This window comes from Lonchura striata, chromosome 2 (genome assembly GCF_046129695.1).
Source record: "Lonchura striata isolate bLonStr1 chromosome 2, bLonStr1.mat, whole genome shotgun sequence".
Classification (NCBI taxonomy): domain Eukaryota; kingdom Metazoa; phylum Chordata; class Aves; order Passeriformes; family Estrildidae; genus Lonchura; species Lonchura striata.
The window spans coordinates 32142846-32163495 of record NC_134604.1 but is presented as its reverse complement, the minus strand read 5'-3'; the positions used below and the strand labels follow the sequence as shown (position 1 = coordinate 32163495).

At 47.1% G+C, this 20650-nt stretch overlaps 2 protein-coding genes across 2 annotated transcripts in view; both read right to left on the bottom strand.

Moving 5' to 3' along the window:
• Nucleotides 1-1266: 1266 nt before the first annotated feature.
• CAPN5 (calpain 5) overlaps nucleotides 1267-20650 on the bottom strand; it is a 51719-nt gene continuing 32335 nt past the window's right edge. Inside the window, exons 4-13 of the mRNA XM_077781290.1 lie at nucleotides 13059-13267; nucleotides 12441-12633; nucleotides 11691-11884; nucleotides 10957-11034; nucleotides 10198-10393; nucleotides 9002-9124; nucleotides 8125-8321; nucleotides 7543-7664; nucleotides 4872-5008; nucleotides 1267-4549 (exon numbers count right to left, since the gene is read on the bottom strand). Coding sequence (XP_077637416.1) covers nucleotides 4367-4549; nucleotides 4872-5008; nucleotides 7543-7664; nucleotides 8125-8321; nucleotides 9002-9124; nucleotides 10198-10393; nucleotides 10957-11034; nucleotides 11691-11884; nucleotides 12441-12633; nucleotides 13059-13267 — 1632 coding nt within the window. The 3' untranslated portion in view covers nucleotides 1267-4366. The remainder of the gene's footprint in view (nucleotides 4550-4871; nucleotides 5009-7542; nucleotides 7665-8124; nucleotides 8322-9001; nucleotides 9125-10197; nucleotides 10394-10956; nucleotides 11035-11690; nucleotides 11885-12440; nucleotides 12634-13058; nucleotides 13268-20650) is intronic.
• OMP (olfactory marker protein) lies at nucleotides 17106-18581 on the bottom strand. Its single transcript, XM_021533928.2, has one exon. The coding sequence runs from the start codon at nucleotides 18530-18532 to the stop codon at nucleotides 18053-18055; it is 480 nt and encodes a 159-aa protein (XP_021389603.1). The 5' UTR covers nucleotides 18533-18581; the 3' UTR covers nucleotides 17106-18052.

Genomic DNA, 20650 nt, shown 5'->3' with positions numbered 1-20650 from the left:
CCCTTGGTGTGCCTGGGCTGGATTGTGCTTGGAGCTGGGCTCTACTCTATTACTTGCTGCTGGTTTCCAAACGTGCAGTCTCTGCACATCTCTCCAGTGACGTGCTGAGGTCCCACACCAGTTCCAGAACCCCCCTCTCCATGCTGCTGTGCATCACCAGAAGACACAGGCAGGGCTGCAAAGCAACTTACACTTGAAAGCTCACTGCCCCAGTACCAGCAAAATTGAGGTGTGGATGTTGGTGGGAAAGCACAACCTCCATGCCTACATGATGATCTGTGGCTTATCCAGGCTTGCATATATATATTTTTTTTAGAATGTGTACAAAGCCAGACTCAGCAAAGGCACCTGGTCTACACCAGAGCTCCTGTGCTATGTCCAGTACCAAGCATCACAGCCTCATAGGTGCCCAGCCAGATCTAGTGCTCAGGTCATCCTCTAGAATGTCAGGATGTTTGGGGGACTGAGGTGTTTGTAAGGCTTTCCCCCTAAGAAAGGTCCTTACAGGATATTTCAGTAGTGGAGGCAGAGGAGTAGGATGCTCATTCTCTGTGTATTATTTGGTGACACATTTTGTCCCAGAGGATGATCCCAGAAGCTGAAGAGTCTGGGAAGATTCCTCCAGGCTACAATAAAAGGGCTTTTTCCAGATGTCTGCTCCAGGCTCTTAAGGGTGGGCTGCAGAGGCACACAGCTCCTTCATGCTGCAAAGCCTTTGAGCACAGGCAGCTGGTGGAGGGAAGCTGAGATGGAAGAAAGATCCCAGTGCCAAAGATTTGGGTCTGTGTGTTACAGCAGCAAGACTGGAGATTCCCATGGGCAGGGCCAGGCTTTTCAAATATGCATTGTGCAGGTTTGTGTTCTGAGGGAAAGCCATCCAAAGACCACTTCCTTCTACTTTGGCCATAAACTCTCTTCCCCTCCCCCACCACCTTTTATTTTTTCAGCAATCTACAGAGCTCTTTACCAAGTCAGGTGTGGCTCAAAAAAAAACCAAGTTCCCTGCACTGTGGTGAGTCTGAGGCATAGGATGCAAAGGTTTATAGCCAGAGGAGGTTACCATTCCCACTGTGGATTTTCTCAGCAAATGTGAGTGTAACCTTGTGTGAAAGAGTCATGCAGATCACCTTGCCTCAGTCTCAAAGTCTACAGAGAAAATAATTTGCATGGAGTTTGGTGAACCAAGCAAATTCAAAAGGCTCTGCAGAGCCACCTTGTGCCCACCAAAAACATCCTGGAAGAGCACAGCAGTCCAAAAGCAAGGAGTCTGAATAAAATATACACAATTTATTTATTTATAGGAGGTTTACAGCTGTACAATGTTGACTTTCTGTTCCAACATTCTCTGATCTCGTGCAGCACGACACGTCAGTGCCTTTGGAGATGAAGACAAGTCACAGCCTGTTTTAACAGGCAGATATCAAAAAGAAATGGATCTCACAGAGTGTAATGCCAGGCTGCTTGCAACCATTGAAATGATTAACAAAAGAAATGTGAAATAAATCAGACATGTGTCCTATCCCACTCATGAGGGATTGGAAAGTGTTTTTTTCAGATCTGCCCTCTTCTCAAAAAAAAAAAAAATCAAAAAAACTCCCAAACCCCCTGAATATTTCTGTTCACTTCATTCAAAGAGAAAAGGCTTCAACAATAGGAATGGTAATAATTCCCCTCCCTCATCTGCTCTACAAATAAGAGAAAAAGAAGAGTAAGAAAGGTAATTTTTGTTCTCCCAGTGGAAATGTAGGGGAAGAAGGCTTCTGCTTTAACTTTTCCAAAACTTTTTTCTCATTAAAAAAAAGGACAAATATTACTTATATTAAGACAATTTGGTCCTGATATAGAGTGATTTTTAAAGAAACTATTAAAAAGCTGCCTTTCCTCTCTTTATGGCTTGATTCTCTGTAGGGAGGAAGAAGGTTGCCCATGGGTCCCAGGGCACCACAACTTCTTGGTGAGCTTTGGCACTGCTCCTTGGGGATCATGGTGCCATTTGGCACATGGCAGGCCACTCCTGGACAAACAGCTCTCCTTTGCTGAAGCTATCCATAGCCTGCTTTCCTGAGAAAACAAGGCTAATGCAGGCAGGCTGGACACCTCCATCTGCTGATGATGGTGCAAAGCTCCTGTCATGTTCCTGCAATGCTAAATAGCTCATCCCCCTGCCAGGTGAGGTATCTTTGGGCATCCCTGAACATAAGCCTGTGAGATCTTCTCCTAAGACCCAAATCACCTTCTAACCATACAATCCTGCTTCCATTTATTTTCAGTGATGAATCTCATAAACAAAACCAAGATAAAATCAAAGCATCTCTGAATTGGTCTTCCTAAATTCAAGGATTTGTTGTGACTATGGGATCAAAAAGTTGCTTTACCTAACTAGGAGCATTTAAGAAAATTCTGCAAGACACTGAACCAAACTTAGTCCCAGTAGTGGCACCTGGAGTTGGAGGGTGCTCAGTGCAAGCCAGGAGTGATTGAGCTCTGTAAAGAGCACCATAGGGATCACTGCTTGCTTTTAAGTCCTGAAAAACAAGACCTAAGAACATAAGTAAATTTGGTAAAAAAGCAAACTCTAAACTGCAGGACTGTTAAGATGAGGAAAGGGGAAAAGCAACTCGCAAAAATCAATGCAGTTGCACTGTTTACTTCTGGTTACATCAAGAACTGAGCTAGCAGGTACTTTGGAGAACACTTCACCATGTTTCAGACCTAGCAGACCTTTAGGGACTTTTAAAAAAGCCCAAACAGACTTGCAGGACAAACATGAGTATTTAGTAGGACAAGCAGAAACCCTTTGCTATAGAAAAAGGCTTTCCTGTTCACTTTTGTTGCAGGAAAAGGACTCTGCCCAGGTCAAAATTTAGGAAGAGTCAAAGATTTTATCTTATGCATTACTTTCCACTTGCATGCAGGTGACTGCAGAATATTTGCTTAGAAAATGTGACTGAAAAATCCCTTAACTTGCACCACTTTAAAGGCACATGAATAAAACCCCCAAACAACAGGAGGGAAAAAAAATGGTTTGAAACTTGTCCTAGTCAGCTGCTGAAAGGTCAGACAATGGGTTGTTGTTTGGTTTATCTGGGATGGTTTATAAGAAGCCAGATTCTGCCACCCAGTGGAATAAGGAAGATTAATCCAGTTTTCACAGAAATCAGGAGCAGACCACAGCCCCAGCTAAATCCCCAAGGATGCATTTGGGTTGTGCTCGTGACACTGGCTCTAGGACTGTGCAACTCATCCTCCACGATAAGAGACTGGAAATTAAAGGTGAGAGATGGACACTGGTATGAATTAAATATTCCCAGAATTTTCAGGCTGCACTGGGAGCAGTGCTCCTCTAGTACAAGCTAAAATCCCACTATTTTTAAAAAGAATTTGAGAAAGCGAGGCACTGAGAAATGATGCACTGTAGGCAGCAGTACAGATGGAGCCCATGGAGCAAAGCTCTCCACCTCTTGAACTTGACACTTTGGCCTTCAGAGTAATGAGTTTTCTCTTGCCTAAACACTGAACTGCCCCAGCAGACAACCCACCCCAGCTCCTGGGGTGAGCTCTTGGGATGGGGAGGGCATAGAGACAGCAGGCACCATGGGAGTACAGGAGACACCCACAGGAGCTGGGTCCAGACTGAACCAGAAACTTGGCCCAGAGAACAGTTATCCCACCACAGCTGTTGACATCTTTCTATACCTCAGAGTTGTGTGGGGCTGAACAAGACTTGGGTGGAGACAGCTTGTCCCCAAAATGATGGAGCCTTTGGTCTTGTTGCCCCTGTGGATTTGGGCTGCCTTGGTGCATTTTCCTTGCAGTCGCAGTATGTAAACTCATACCCAAAAATCATCCAGCAGGCTGCGATCTGTTTGTCCAGTTCTCCTTTGCTGTGGTGCCTCCACAGATAAATGATTACATGGCAATTTCAGGGGAGACAACTCCATGCACACTACTCTTAACCCAAGCAGACACACTGAAGATGCACTGAAGCAGCTGGTGGAACCGTGGTGGCCACACGTGTGCGTGGTGGCACGTGTGTGTGCCAGCCTGTGTAAACAAACAGCCCCAGGGCATCGTGCTCTGGCTGTCAGGACACACAGCGTGCTCACAGCGGTCCCACAGCGCACGTGGCAGCCAGAGGGCAGGGAGGGCTGCAGAGCAGAAGGATCATTGCGGTTCCCCAAAAAAGGCACCATTTTTTTAACATTGAAAACACAAGACTGGCTCCTTGGAGTGGAATGCATGCATGGTTCATATACACTTTGCAGATGGCAGGTAGGCTCTGTGTTTCTCTCTCTATATATATGTATATGTATGTGTGCATGTTTATATTCACATATGTGGCACCAGAAGAGTCATCCTTGAGTACTCAGACATTAGTGAGGATGTTACTGCTGAGGAGCATCACAGCAATGGTTCCAGGGAGATCATTTGACCTCCTGTTCCCCTTGTCCTGGAGGTGCAGTGTGTGCATCGACTGCCGGTCGCTGGGATCCCCTGTGAGCGCCACTTGGCCCAAGAACTCATCACTTATCAAGTTGTGGTTCCAGATCTGTGGAAACAAAACAGGGATGAGGGCAGCTCCTTCAGGGATGCAGCCAGCCTTCATGAACTGGAGAGAAGGGGTTACTGGGGACATGCCCTGAGCTGAAGCCAGGGAGGTGGTGAAGTGTGGGAGTGTCATTCTGGTAGTGAGAGGGGTGAAGGACACAGTGACATTTACCAGATGTCACCGTGGTGGTGAGAGGTTGAGATGCATAACTAATGATGCTCAGCCTGGGGAACAGATCTGCTGTGGACAGTGTGAGGAGAGGGAGGGGGGCTCAAGTGAGAGAGGGTCTCCATCCCTCAGCCCACTGTTGCATGCCAGCTACCTGAACAATGATGGGTTGTCCTGGCTTCTTGCGGTAGAAGAGCCCTTTCACATCGAATTCTGGTGATACCGTGTTCTTCTTCACCGGAGAGCGAACCTTCTGCCCTTCACACTTGATGATCACATAAGGATCAGCTCCTGAGGAGAGAAAAGAGAATTTTTTCTTTGTTGTAGCTTCTGCAATTCCTTAAGAGTCCTTTTCCAAGAATGTAATGCAGTACTTTGCCTCCATATCCCACCAGAGGAGATGGATATCTGCCAAAGGGTTTGTCACACCCCAGATGATGTCCGTGGAGCTCAGCTGTTTGGCTCAGGTTTAGTTCTACTAGGTGACATTGTTTCTGGTTCTAATGAGCTGCTATGAAGCTGAGGAAGGGTCTGGATGGAGCACTAGTCTGATAAGGAGCAGCTGAAGGAGCTGGAGAGGCTCAGCCTGGAGAAAAGGAGGCTTGGGGGAACCTTATTGCTCTCTACAACTCTCTGAATGAAGGATGTAAGGAGGTTTGCTCCCTGGAAACAAGCAACATGATGAGAAGAAAGGGCCTCAAATTGCACCATGGGAAGTTTAGATTGGATATTAGGAAAAACTAATTCATAAAAAGGGTCATCAAGCACTGGAACAGACTGCCCACAGCAGTGGTACAGTCACCATCCCTGGAGGAAATAAAAAGATGTGTAGATGTGGCAGTTGGGAACATGATTTAGTGGTGGGCTTGGCAGTGCTGGGTTAAGGGTTGGACTTGATGATGTTAGAAGGCTTTTCCAACTGAAATAATTCTATGATTCTATGAAAGGGCTGCCTCTCTTGCCTCCATATTCTACAGGAACACTCCTTTATCACCCCAAACTCTTCTCCCCATTGCAGTAAATGTTCCATGGAGGAGATCATCCTACTCAAATCTCCTTTCAGCATTTGCTCTCCTAGAGGCAGGCAGAAATAAAACCATGGAGAAGAGAAAGAGGCTCACACAAGGAAATACCAGGTGGAGGATAAAATTAACAAGTTCACATATTACCAGCCCACAGTTGAAGGGGACCTGAACTTCCAGGAGAAGGAAAGAGTCCCTCATTAGTGAATACTTTCATCTTGCCAAACAAGTGCTTGTTTTGGGAATTTCAGTAGAGAAAGAGCTATTGCTATGGAAATTTAACTGCCAGAATGCATTTTGTTCCCATGAACTTTAGTGGCTGTGATGGAAACAAAACAGCTGGATGAGTTTTCTTGTCCAAGGGAAATGTGGAAATGAGGAGGAGTGAACAAGCCCCTTCTGAGGGCAAGGGATTTTGATTGCCAGACCACCTCTTTGCTAGATTTCTGTTTGTAAGGACTTGGCTCCCCTGGTGAGACACAGCTGCTGGACTTCATAGCTGTTTTTCCTTGTTCACACCTTGTCTTTTGGGATGTCCCATTAAATACTCAGATTCCATCAGCTAGAGCCAAATTCCTATTTGTAAATCAGTATTTCCAAAGTAGTGCATAAGGCCTGGCCTGGGATGCGTGAGAGACGTAACTGCACTGGAAAACACCAAACACACTGTTGGTGGTGAGAGCTGAACAGCTGGAAAACAGCTGGAAGAAAGCAACTCCCAAGGGTTTTTTGTGGAAAAGATGTTTTATGACTCCAGAATCCACATGTCTTCTTGTCTGAAGGAAAGATAAATTTCCTTGTTTCTGTGAACACTTCAGAGACCTTTGGTTACAGATTTCCCTTCATTGCTACAGGTGCACTGACCTGTTGTGAATAACACAAGAAAAAAACACCTGCCTAGGGTTAAATTCCCTCTCCAACCATCAGATAGGGTATAAGGACTCCCTTTGTGGCATGTGATAAATAAGCATACTCGACTAGTCTTTGCTTAGAAAAGATCCTGCTTGTTACTTTCAGGGATATAGTGATAGGCAGCCCTGATAATAATTTTTGGGTGAAATGAAAAAGTATCATTTTAATTGGGTTTTATTTAGAGTTTTTAATTTTTCAATTTTTATATTTTAAATTCAGCTTGAAAATATTTGGCTAAGTCTTGCCACAATTACCACATATCCTTGACTCAGGAAATGGGGGAGAAAGGCTAGGGTCTGGTCTATTTCCATGGTGGAAAGGTATTTGCTTCTCTAATCATAGCCTCTAGATGTTTCATCCCTTAGCAATCTCCTAGTACAAGCCACCACTACCACTGGGTTTCCTGGTCCAGAGGCAGACAGAACATGGGGCTCTTGCCATGTGTCTCTGTGTGGCTGCAGGACACAGGGGAGGTATAGTACTGCTGCTGTCTTCCATGCAGGAAAGTGACAGATGTCAGAATTGATCTAAATCCACACCATCCCAAAGTGAGCTAAATTTGGCATACCCTCTGCTGTTAAGATATTTATCCAACCCTCAGTAATGAATACCAACACATCAGGCTCTTTCTCTGTCCTTCTTACTAAGAAGCCCTTAAATACAGTTCCTGACTTTTACAGCTGCTCATACTTGGGAGGAAAGCTTGGGTTGTTACAGGACCTCTGCCAAGGGCTTTGGGGAAGTTTTGGGAGAGCCTTAAGTAACCTAGGTAGCCCAGATCATGTCCACTGCAAAAAAATATCTGATGATATAAATTCCAGCAATGTCCCACTTCAAAAATCACCTCCCAACTCCTCTGGGGCCAGACAACAGGCAGGGAAAGACCAGTACCTCCTTGGGAGTCCTCATTCTTGAGCCCAGCTGCAGCAAGGACATGGATCTGGGACACTACTTGTGGGTAGCCACACATCCCACTCCAGCAGGTGTGTGGTGGCTCATCCAGTGTCAGCTCTCTGCAAGGAAAAGCATGTGGCCTTTGAGAGGTGCCCAGTTTTATCCCAGAGCATTTGCTCTGGCATGATGATGGACTGTACAGGCCATTCATTTAAGTGTTGGACTCGATGATCTTTGGATGAACCTTGTGGACCCCTTCCAGCTCAGAATATTCTGTGATCTTGTGACTACACACTGCCCACTGTCACTGTTCCCCACTCCAATCTCCTCACTCCACTGTCCCACTCTGTTCCCCACTCCAATCTCCTCAACCTGGGTTTGGAGTGCTTTCCCATCTGGGAGCTTCTCCGCATGTCTGTGGGGATACCTGTAAAGATGTCCTGTCTCTTGACCACCCTCAACAGAAAGCCAAAGAGCAGCTGCAGGCAAGGCTATGACCATTCAGGAAAATCACAAATCAAAAGCACAGGGCTGTCTCCAAAGAGCCAATTCCCTCCCATCCCTGCTTGTGCTCCTTACCGGCAATCTGAAGGCACGTCTGTGAAAATCCTGAGAAGGAACTCGCCTTCATGACCAGGGTCAAAAGTGGTGGGGATGATGACGTAGCGGCCTTCCTTCAGGTCTGTCCTCAGGAAGACACTGCGGGAGTTGATGTAGATGGAGCTGGCCACCTTCTGCTGCAGGGTGTGCATCCGGTAGTTCCTGTTCAACTCCACCTGGGCAGAGACCACAGCGGGATGGTCAGTGGATTGACACTGGCTGAAAAGGTACTGATATCCATTGTGGGGGGGAAAAGATTGCAAAGACTGAGTCCACAGTGCCAGGAGACCTGGAGATAGGAGAACCAGGAAAAAGGGCCCCAACAGTGCTGGGTGGGAAACAAGTGTGGATGTGGCTTTCCCAATTCTTTTTACTCAGGGAGTCATCTCTTGCATCCCAGCTTAACATTGCGGACCCAGCAAACAACACATAAGGATTAGTCTAAGAGATTTCAACATTTGGAGAGAAAAGACTTAATTGTTCCTTTTAGCAAGAACTGCACAGAATCATAGAATGGTTCTGGTTGGAAAAGACCTTCAAGATCATCTGGTTTCAATCCCCTGTCATGGGCAAGGACACCTTCCACTAGAACAGGTTACTCAAAGCCACATCCAGCCTGGCTTTGAACATTTCCAAGGATGGGGCATTCACAGCTTTTCTGGTCTATCTGTTGTCCATACTGTCCCCTTTGATATCCCTCTTCCTCTCTAGAGGAGGGCAGGCTGTGCTGATGGCACCCCAGAAGCACCCTGATAATGCTTAAATGAACGATCTGGTCATGCAGGGCTGGTGTACCACTCCACAGCCAACAAATTTACAGTGGCACTCAGGCCAGCATGCAGGAGCCCCAGCCTACCTTATGGATATCAAAGCCTATGGCCAAGTTCTCTCCTTTGCCCTCTTTGCGACTGGTTCTTTTGGGCTTCTGCTGGATGGAAATCAGCACTTCATCTTCTGCCTTCTTCACATCAAACACATACTAGAAGCAAAGAGAGGAAGGTAAGGGAAATATTTATTAATACAGGCTCCCTGGGCATGGGTGGGGATGGATTTAACAGATCTAACATCAGCTTCTCCCAGTACACCTCCATGCAGGGACAGCCTGGCTTCAAAAGGCTAATACAGAGCTGGAAGCTGGAAACAACTCTCCCACATCCTTGATGGTAATTTCTGCAATGGACCAGACCACCCTTCCACTGCTTGTGAGATGAAAAACTCAAAAGGACCTGGCTCGTGATCATGAGAATCCAATTTCAGAGAGGACAAGTATGGAATCATTTATGTTGGAGAAGACCCCTAAGATCATCTAGTCCAACCCTTAACCTAGCACTGCCAAGTCCACAGCTAAACCATGTCCCCAAGTGCCACATCCACATGCCTTTGAATACTTCCAGAAATGTTAACTGTACTGCTGCTCTGGGCAGCCTCTCCTAATGTCTTCACCCTTCCAGAAAAGAAGTTTTCCCTAATATTCAATCTAAACCTCCCCTGGCACAACTTGAGGCTTTTTTCTCTTGTCCTACCACTTGTTACCTGGGAGAAGAGACCAAATCCCATCTTGATATGCTCTCCTTTCAGGTAGTTGTAGAGAGCTATTAGGTCCCCTTGAGCCTCCTTTTCTCCAGACAAGTTTGTTCCAGGAGATGAACTTGAAGCTAGAAGGAAATGGCTCTATGGGCTACATCTGTCCTGGTAAATTTAACAGCATCAAAGTTTGGGCACAAAAACTGGAATTTGGTCATTCCATCCAGATTGTTGGAAATTACTCCTGGCCCTGTTTGACTAGAACCAGCCAACATTGCTACCCTGTGGCACAGTTTGTTTTTCCCTTGTGTCAAGATGCTCTAGACTTGGATGCAGTCTCCTTGATAAGAAGGATAATGTTAATAGAGTTGGCCTCGATGCTGGTCATGCTGTGCCAGAGAATTGCCATAAGCACAAATAATCTATTAAAGGCCTAGTAGCATTTCAGCCTTCTAGGTCCCTGTAGGAGAGTTAAACACTTGGAAGCACAAGTGAAGGTTCCAGAAGGTCCTCTGCTCCATTACTCACTTGGGGGTTCTGCAGAAAAGTATCCTTGTGGTTGATGCAGCCCCCAGAGCGGTTTTTCAAGGGGTCACTGCTTCTGGTCCATGCCCCGTGTAGCACTGCCTCCTCCCAGGTCTTGTGGATGCTTAGGTAGGAGGTGTTGATCAGACGGCACTTGATGATGTCCGTGAAGTATTTGCAGAAATCTTCAAAGGTCATCCTGAGTCAGGAAAGGGCAGAACTGGGTTATGTTGCTTCATTCCCTGGAAAGGCACACTGCAGGGATTTTCCTGATCACCTGTTAGAGATTGTGGGTTGTCTCTGATGGCTGATGAATAACAAAAGTCATTCATCAAATATCTCCAAAAGACATGGAGATACATTTCTTTATGCCTGCAGTAAATACTTCTTGAGTTCAAACAATAGATCTCTGCACTTTGGAGTAGGAGAAGCAGCACAGTGGCTCTTTCTCCCCATAAAGGTAAATGTTGTACTGAAATATTCCCTGGTGAGGTTGTGAAGTTCAGCATATTTATGACAGGTTCTCAGTACCCTGGTGAAACGGTTTGGCCCCTGAGTGATGCAGAGCACCTTGCAATTTCAGGGTCATGGTCATCAAAAGCTAACACCCATGGGCTCAAGTAGGGAGCTTCACTAGAGATCCTATGGCTTGGAAGACTGTTTTCTCTGGATAGCTGTATGCATGGAGAAGATGTACATGCTCCATGGGGTGGGAGGATGCTGTGGTCATGGCCTGTGGTGACAAACCCAGGAGGGACTCACCAGAACTCTCCATCATCTTCTACTGTCATTCCCATCTTCTCTCTCTCACTTTTACTCACTTTCTGCCACTCCTCAGAGCTGTGGGAAGAGACCAGGATCATTACTCAGAGGTAAGGGACACACAAGAATTTGAGACACAAGAACTGTATAAAGCCAGTCCCTATGCTGCTCTGGTTAAGTCACCTGCCAAACATGGGGGAAGTGTAGCACAGCTTGGAACTTCCTACCTGACTGGTGGAGTTGAATCCAGTCTGGCAAGGTTTTATTTGGCCAGTACAATCACAACCCTAGCCATAAAGATAACAAAATTTACTCTGGCCAAAGGCTTTTGTTGCACCAGCTCTTGGTTCCTCATCTTATCCCCAGCCATCACAGCAGTTGGTGGTGGCAGAGGCTGATTCATGATTGTGTTCATTTTGATGGAATAAAACTGGGAGCACAAAGGTGACCTATGAACATCCTTCACAAGTATGAACGAACATGGAATCATAGAATCACAGAATGGTTTTGGTTGGAAAGGACCTTAAATATGATCTTATTATAATTCCCCTGTTATGAGTAGGGAAACCTTCCATTAGACCAGGTCACTCAAAGCCCCATCCAACTTCACCTTGAACACTTCCAGGGATGGAGCATCCACTGCTTCTCTGAGGAGCTGTGCCAGTTCCTCACTATCCTCACTATCCTCACAGGGAAGAATTTCCCACTGAAGCAAGCTGTCTGTCCCAACTCACGTGTCACTCCAAGGGCCGTTCCACTCCCGCTCACCCCACGGGTTGCGCATGCGGATCATGTCCAGCTTCTCCGACTTGAAGAAGGACAGAAGGCCATGGCCCAGACGGACCTTCCGCACATCCGTCACTGCATACGCGTGGCCCTTCACCAGTCCACAGGCCAGGCGAGCCTCCATGTCAGCTGCTGATGTGGCCTGGCAGGGGGATACAGACAGTGCTCAGACCAGGGGGACATGACCACCTCTGCAGGGGCTGGGGAAGAAAGCAACTCAGATTTCCCTGCAGATGTCTTTAAGCCAAAAAGAAGAACATCAATAGTCAGGGAGAAAGCCAGCTGGCACGTCTCAGATGCCATTTTATGTGCTGGATTCCCCCTTTTCTTCATTTGCTTCATGAGGTCTCTGAGCTCCCATACTGGCAACCGATAAAGCTCATCCTAATGGTTATGCTGGGAGGTCTGGCAACCAGCATTTGTAAAGGTGCCCACATGCAGACACCAAAATGTCTCTCTGGAGTGGATCACCTCCTAGCATTTAAAGGGTGCTAGGATGAATGTGGGCTCTTGGACATAGCAACAAGGAATAAAGAGGGTTGACATTCAGGATTCACTCCTTTTGCCATCATCCAGAAATCGGAACCCTTGGCCACAATTTATCTGATCTAATTTACAAGTTTATGACTGTGTAAGATAACTGCATCCTAAAACACCTATTCCCATGGCACTGTGACCATACTGGTAATGTTGCTTACTTTGATGGAGCAGCTGATGAGGCCTCCCCTGTTGTGAACCTTCAGCACGCGCTCAAAGAGGAGGTTTCGCTTGGCTTCATCAGTGATGTAGTCCCCTTCGGTCAGGTCGATAGGTTCAGAGACCCCACCAGTGAAATCCACCAGGGCATCAGCTGTGTTGCCTCCATCCAGGGCCTCGTAACAGCCTGACAACCTGAAAGAGGGTGACAAGGGATGGCACAACACTGGCCTGACATTTTAAGGGGTCAGGGATGATTCTTGGGGCAACCTCAAGTATGGAGATTCGCAGTTGAACTTCACGTGGGAGAGGACAGCAAACTAGGGTGAAAAAAATAGGACCCACATTCCTTGCTGCACTCTTGCTGTCATAGGACCAAGGTAAAAGGAACTTGAAATCTCTGGAATAGGTGTTATTTAAAGAAACACTGAAGGGTATTTTGCTTTGAGGGTAAATTAGGGCTAGAGAAGGGGTTTTCTTCTTAGCGTTTTTCTGTTTATGTATTACTTCTCTGTAGGAAAGACATTGTTTCCACTGCTGCAAACTAGCTGGTGAATGAACAGAGAGGAAAAACAGAGTGCCCAAGCCCCCCTTTATCCTACAACTGCCTGGGTACCTACTTGGCATAAGCTTTCTCCACCAAGGCACACCAGAACTCATTCTTGGAGTTGGAGTGGCAGTAGATGAGCTGATTGTGGAGTGTGGGCAGGCGGTCATCGATCACCACATCCAGCCACTGACCAAAACGCCAGAACTGGAAGTGGAAGATACCCACATAGCTCTCAGGTTTCTCAGGGTTCCACTCCTGCTCCTTCCAGTCTGGGATGACCTGCAGAAGGAGAGGCACATATATCCAAATTATTCCTTTTTTTCCTGGGATTGACTTTCATCCTGGAACTAATGCAGACAATATCAAAGACAAGGAAGAATATAAAGGGGATGGACTTGCTTACAGTCTTCTGGGGCCAGATTTTGGACTTGGTTCTGCCAGTGCAGACTAGATTAACATGTACTGGAACAGCTTAGCCTTCACTGTCCCTTGAAGGTGGAGTTAAAGACCTTTGTTCTCTTTCTTATAACCCTTGGGCATCTGCTGCCATCTACTTCTGTAGACAGGCTATTGGAGCAGATGAGTTCTTTGTTTTACCAGGGATGGTTATTTTTATGACCATGTATTTTGTTTTTTGTTAATATCAGTAGGGTACCACTAACAAAGGGCACCTTCTTTGATTCTCCTGCTTGATTCTGGTGTGACTTGACTGGCCCAAGAGCAAGTGTGGTATTGATCTACCTGGCGGAAATGAACAGGCAGTAGATACTCTGCATGAACCTACTCTGTTAAGTAGAAGTAGGACAAGCAGGATCTCCATTCCCTCAAGGTCTCCATTCTTTCTTGCCAAGAGGTACCATACTCACCCAGGCAAGCACAGGGAGGTGATTTGATGAAAGAGGGAAAAGAAGGCCTGAATTGAAAGAAGCTCTAGTGCAGCTGAGGGGTCAGAGGAGGCACAGGTTTGGTGTCACTGCCAGCAGGACAGGCACAAGCAAAGGGGAACTGCCAAAGTCTGCAGCCCATCATGGCTGCAGGCACTACCAGCTCTGCTTTGGATGGAAAATTCACTCAACAGCTGGGACAGAAATGAGCATAGCCAGCCAGATGCTACATGTAGGGGAATCTGCATCTTGTTTGGAACCAGGATACAGAGGCCCAAAGCAAGGAACTACCACACTGCTGTTTAGCTTTTGCTGAGGGTGGAGCCAATGTGGTTTTACTGCATGGCCAGGGCAGGGTGTGATACCACGTGTAGTTACTACAGCTGATGCTGACAAGTATGGACTTAGACAGCAGCACTAATGTGACTGACTGTCCCCACTCCTGCTACTTCACTTACCTGCTCCCAAAGATCTTGAGCTCAGTGATAAAAAACCCCAAGGTGTAAATGCAAGCATGCATTATGTTACTACGTTCCAACACACCAAATCATCACTTTCCTGTGGAGAGCTGAGCATGTTGGGGTGGGATAGGAGAGGACACAACTACATTGCATGGAAAGAGCCTCTTTAAGAAGTCACAAGACATGGTGAAACCACCTTTACTTTGTGTCCTTGTCCTGATGACAGAGCTGCCGAGCTGACTTTTTTTTTTTTTTTTTTTTTTTTTTTTTTTTTTTTTTTTTGTCTGCTGTCACAAAGCAGGAATTGTGCAGAGAGAATTCCTTCTGAAAAGCCCCCTGACTCCTTAGCTACCAGCAATGATCTAGCCCAGGGCTCTTATTGCTCCTACACTGAAATATTAATGATGCCATCAGCCCTGCAAGCTCATAGGCACTCTTGACTCATCTGGATCAATAGAAACAGAGCAGACAAAGCCATGAAAAAGAGCCACATTTGAAGGGTTTGGTGTTTAATAGGAGTGCTAACAATGATGTCCTAGAGTTCTCTCTGAAGACTGCCAGGAGATGTCAGCCAGTCCTCCATCAGTGCCCATTGATTCCCTCCTGACTGGAGCTCATCCTAATGAATTGTCATAGAGGGCCATTGTGATAATCAACTCACTATTAATGGAGGCTTAGAAATGATCCCAGCATTGATTAGAGGCATCTTGTCAGCCAGGGCTGGTAGTAGCAGCTTCCAGCTGGCTGGGTCTGAGACTTGCTCCTACTGTCACTGGTGGCAGGACACACAGGTCCCCACCATCCTCCTCATTTCCTCACCTGGGGACAGCTCTGGGAGCACCCTCCATCACTGAAGGCAGCAAAAATGGTCAGCTTTCATCCAGAGCTGAGGGTCCAGGAGCAAAGACTGGTCGTTTTCTATACTGACCCAGGAGGAAATGAGAGGAGTCTGATCTCCACAGGTGTTCCCTGCTGGAGAGTATGCCATGGACCATCCATACCAGGATCTCAACTAGTCCTGCCCTCAGCTTGGTTCCGTGACACTGGGGCAGTGGAAACCACATTCTCCTTCACCCAGCTGTGCTGCTTTTTCCTTAGGGATTCACAAAATCTGGAGCTGTGACAAATTTAGTGTGACAAATTTACAGTGAAAGAGTTCAGAGATGGGTAAATTGGGAGCTCAAAAATGCCAGGTTCACATCCTTAAGCTGATTTATTTTTCAATTTTCTTAAGAGTGGCTAATTAAGAGAAAAGGCACCTGTGGCCCTGGAAAAAAATGTCCCTGATTAGAAGGAAAAATTGGTACATGTCAAGTTCTCCAAGGCTTCTGCTGGGAACTTGCCTATTCAGAATAAGGAGAAAGGCATCCAGCTGTACCAATCTGCTGAGCTGTGGTACAAACTGGGATGAAATTTCCCTGTGAGATGGGACAGGGTGATGTATTTGAAAATCTTTATGGGATGGTGAAACTGTGTAGGGATAGTTTCAGTGACTGGTAAAAAGAGGCTCATGTTCCCTGCAGCAGAGAGGGAGATTGCACTTGTACCCTCACCTCCCTTTCCCAGTTCTGAAGGAAACAAGGATCCACCTGAGAATCATTTCCCCTTCTATGTCCAGCCTCAACTGCCTCTTGACCACAAAAAACCTACTCAATACTCCGTGAAGCCTTTCACACCAAGAGAGAAGAAAGTAAATATTCATCTTACATTTTACAGGAAGTTAAAAGGGGCTCAAGAATACCAGTATTGAGTTGAAATTTGGTGCTTTATTGTGTGCAGGATTAGGGCAGCTCCCAAAGGGAGCATGAAGAAGACACAGACAGCCTCAGTCCTTAAGGGGAACCCATTGTCTAGGTTTTTATTTACTGTGGTACACCAACACCCAGCAAGATATCTGCAGCAAGAACGCTGCCCTAGCAACGTAGCAATGGCATATTGTGAGACTTAGCATGCAATAACCACTTTGGATGTTGCCAGTGGTTCCTGTTCTTTGGTCTAAAGCAGTTTGTAGTCAGAAACTCTGCTCTGGGATGTACAAGGAGGGGTTTCCTATGGCAAAGTCTGCTAGAACTCTAGAGGTGTGTTTGGCCAAGCAGGGATGCATCCACTTTTCTCTCTACTCACCAAGTCCAGCATTTCTTGGGGTCTAAACAAAGACATCAACTTGTCTAGCAATGGCCATGGCATAGCTGTAGGATTTGGTGGTTGCTGGGCTTGGTTTTGGGCAAGACTCAATGCTCCCACCATCTCTCCAGCCAGTAGCTGATCTGCTTTTTTTCTCTTCTCTGCCTGGCATAACTTGTGCATGTCATTTTATACACTATTCTTGGGCTGGGGAAGGCATAGGGTCTGCACCTCTGGTGGTTTTGGAGAAGAGGTTGGACTCTTTCTGGGGCTGGTCTGCATAAGTCTGCAGGCCACAAGTACAAAGTCACCTTGCCCTGGCTTTCCCATCACTGCTCTCTCCTTACTCACCTTGGGAGGATGCCAGGCTGCCCCTTGAGGAGTACTCACACACATTTGAGTGCAATCTGAGCAGAGGATCAACTATAATAATACTTAGCTCTTTCAAGGAACTTTTCTATCTGTGTGTCTCAGAAGCTCATTGAAGTACTCTCCACTTTTTGGTGGAGGAAAAGGAAACATCCAAACTTAGTAGTTTACTGCAGTCATAGGGCAAACTGGGCACAAAACACTTTCCTGTTCCAATACTTAAAAATGTATCACTCCCCTCTGCTCCTGTGGTCACCCAGACACCCTTCCCTGTGTTTTAGAGGGCAGGAGACACTGCTTTTCATGGACAGAAGCAGCAGGTTCCTGCTCTGTGGCTTGCAAAGTGCTCTGTAGCCTCATGGCTCTCCAGAGACACTTCAGAGTAAATATTTTCATGGGTGCTTTAAGGACAGAACAAAGCACAAGTTAGCTCTGCTGCAGAGGACTCATTCCTGGCCTTGGCTGCTCTGAGCTGCTGGCTCTGCCCTCACAAGCACCCACACTCCAGCCCATCTTGGACCAAGAAATTCCACCCTCCCCCCAGCAAGAAATGATGGCAGTGGTCAGGAAAGGCTGGTCCAACCTCCCCATCAGTCCAGTGAGTTTACAATCTGCAGAACACAGCGAGTCCAAGTGTAGGTACTTCAGCTTCACAGCAAGGTGGATTCTCCATGGAATTGGTCTTCAGAGACTCCAAGCAGCCACAGCAGCAGCACAAGTCACCAGAACCTGCAAGCACTCAGCACCTTGCAAGGAGAGGAACTCCATCACAAACAAGCTCTCCCTTTTTAATGGCTAGGATGGAAACTGGAAAGCAGGGCTCTCTCCAGGGGTCCCTGCTAGTTTCTGGCATGACAATTACTTATTTTTCCAGTGGGTTTTTGCTGTGCAGTTCCTACAGTGAGAGGATTTAGGACAGCCTCATATTTCCGAGCCAGTAAGACCCTGCATGGATCCCTAATGAATTCAAAAGCATACAGTCTTATACTCCAGGCAAATGCAGCAGCAAGCTCATGGTCCCCTTCTCATCATCTAGACAGAGGGCAGCACATTTGGGGAATATTTCACAGGGTTGACGGGCTCCTGAAGCACTGAGCTGTTCTCTGCTTCACCATGGTGCTGTCTCTCATTAAAAAGAGAGAAAGAAAAAAACAGATATAAAAATGGACCAAAGAACTGAACTGAAAGAAGCATAGCTGGAGCGAGAAAAGCTGAGCAAGAGGGGATCAGGCTTTAAAAACAATGGAGCCTTTCAGCTGAGCTGGTTCGAGGCCGCCAGTGAAAGAGAGGAGGAAATACATCACCTTGCGGATCTGGGCTAGTTCTGCTATCCGCTCCCCAAACTCCTGGGCATCTGCCTCGTTGCACTGCACCTCCTCAGCCCCTGGCTTCTTCCAGAAGATGCCCACCGGTTCCAGCAGCTGCCGGTTCATCAGGTGGGTGAGATCAGGAGTCCAGTGCTGGGAGGTGCCAGTCACCGTGACCTTCCCAGGGCTCTCCAGCTGCACGTCCCAGCGGAGGAAGCGCAGTTGGTGCTGCTGGATGAAATCCACTCGGTAGATGTGCTCATTGGGACGCAGCAGCCTCTCGCCATCCTGGGGCCTCGTGTTTCTTTGCTGCAGGCTCTGGAATCGCAGCCGCATGCGCCGGGTGAGCTGCTCGTCGCAGGTGAAGGGCAGCTCAAGCATCCCTGCCTCAGCCGCCATCACCTTGGCTGCTGCTCTGCTCCGTGCTCAGCAGTGTGTGGCTCTCCAACAGGACACGCAGGGGGAAAGATCAGACAGGCCCCTGGAGCTGGTGTCCCTTCTCCACAGTCGCAGCAGCGCTAGGCAACCTGGGCCTGTGATGCAAAACACCTCTGGGGTTCCCCTGAGTGCCCTCCCGACTCATTTGCAGATTCAGAACTGTTGGTGCTGCTGTGCTCCATAATCTATAGGGAAGGGATGTCTCATGTCAGCCTCCCCGGCAACCTCCCTGACAACCATGGCTCATTATCCCAAAACAAAGCCAGGGATGCCACCTTGGCAGGGAATAGTGGCAGTGGCTTTCTCTGAGTGTAGGTTAATGGCTAATTCAGGCTAGAATGAGACTCTGGAGGAGTCTAGTCCAACGCACTGCTCAAAGCAGAACTTACTTCAGAGTTGAATCAGTAATGTTTCTCTGGGCTTCATGCAGTCCATCTTTGTGTATCTCCACGGACAGACGTCCCACAGCCACTCTGACCGCTGTTCCAGGGTCTGACTGAACTCATGCAGAAGATAAGCTGTAGCTTGTGCTGCTGTCCTTTGTCCTCTGACTGTGCATCTCTGCAAGTGCCTGGCTCCACCTTGTCCACACTCCCCTATCCAGGCTGGGTGGGGCTCTGAGCAACAAGGTCCAGTGGCAGGTGTTTCTGTCCATGGCAGGAGGGATGGAGCTAGATGACCTTTAAAGGTTCCTTCCAAGCCAAACCGCTTTGTGATTCTACTGTTAAGTAGCTGCACACAGCAACAAGCTCCCCTTTTACCTTCTCTCCTCCTGGATGCACAAATCCACTTTCCTCCTGCCCATTTTGGTGGCCTCCATCAGGCTGTGCCATCCAGAGAAGGGCACGAGGATCCCAAGGGACAAGTTGACTATAAGCCAATGAATAGCAAACTAACATGACCATCATGCCCTTTTCTGGATGGCACAGCTGGCAGGAATCAGACACCACACTGCTCCTGCAGCAGCAAATCAGCACCAGCATCCTGGCATAGTTTTGCCCCCCATTTTAACATCTCAATTTCTTTTCATAAAAGCTAGACACATCTGAAGGGTCATAGATAGGGTGTTACAGAGCCAGACCACACCTAGAGCCATGTAGGGTCATGCAAGACTCAGGAATTTAGAAAACAGCTCTCAACTAAATTCTAGTACCTTATTCCCACTCAGTGATTCACACCACACAGGCATAATGGGAAGCAGGGCCATGGAGAAAGCAAAGTGGAAGAAAATGTTTGAATAAAATAACCTCCTGGGATCCACAGGGATGTGCTGCCCTGCCTTATTTTCTTGAAGGTATTCCCCCTCCCCACACTTAAGAGAGACACTGTGTGAAATGCAGCAAGGGATATGCAGAGCCTGTGTTACACCCTGGTGTACACCAGGAATATATTTTCTAGTAGCAATAGGTGATCTGGGCCAATATTCCTGAGCTGATATTTCAGAGATACTAGAGCCTGCATCAGCTTCTCTCAGCTCTTGCCAGACTCTAAATAGAGACATGTGATAACATTTCATGTGTAATCACACTTAGGACCAAGGGGCCCATTATTTCTGTCTCTGAGATCTTGAGCAAATAAGAAATTTACTGTGAGCATGGTGATTCACTGACACAAGTCTCTCAGAGAAGCTGTGTAGTGTTCTAGACCAGCTTGGATGGGACTTTGAGCAATCTGATCTAGAGGAAGATCTGTGGCAGGGGAGCCGGAACTAAGTGGTCATTAGGGTCCCTTCCAACCTATATATTTCTATAAATCAAACTTTTCTGAAAGAAAAGAGAGGACAGGTAAAAAAAAAAGCCTCTGAGAGTTAAAGCAATGGAAAATGAGAAGTCACAAACACCCACAGCCAAATTGCCAAGGGAGGAAAAGCAATGCCCAGCAAACTGAAATAATGAAATGTCCAAAGGGACCCAGCCTCTCTTTGGTTGGCATTTCCCAGGGCAGAGCTGGAAGTGAATGGTGAGGAAGGATAACAACTTGCCCACTCACCCTTGGGGGATGTTGATGGTGAGGTACAAACTAAACAGCCCTGTGCATCACCCTTGTAATGAGAGCACAGCAGTCACCACAGCCACCATG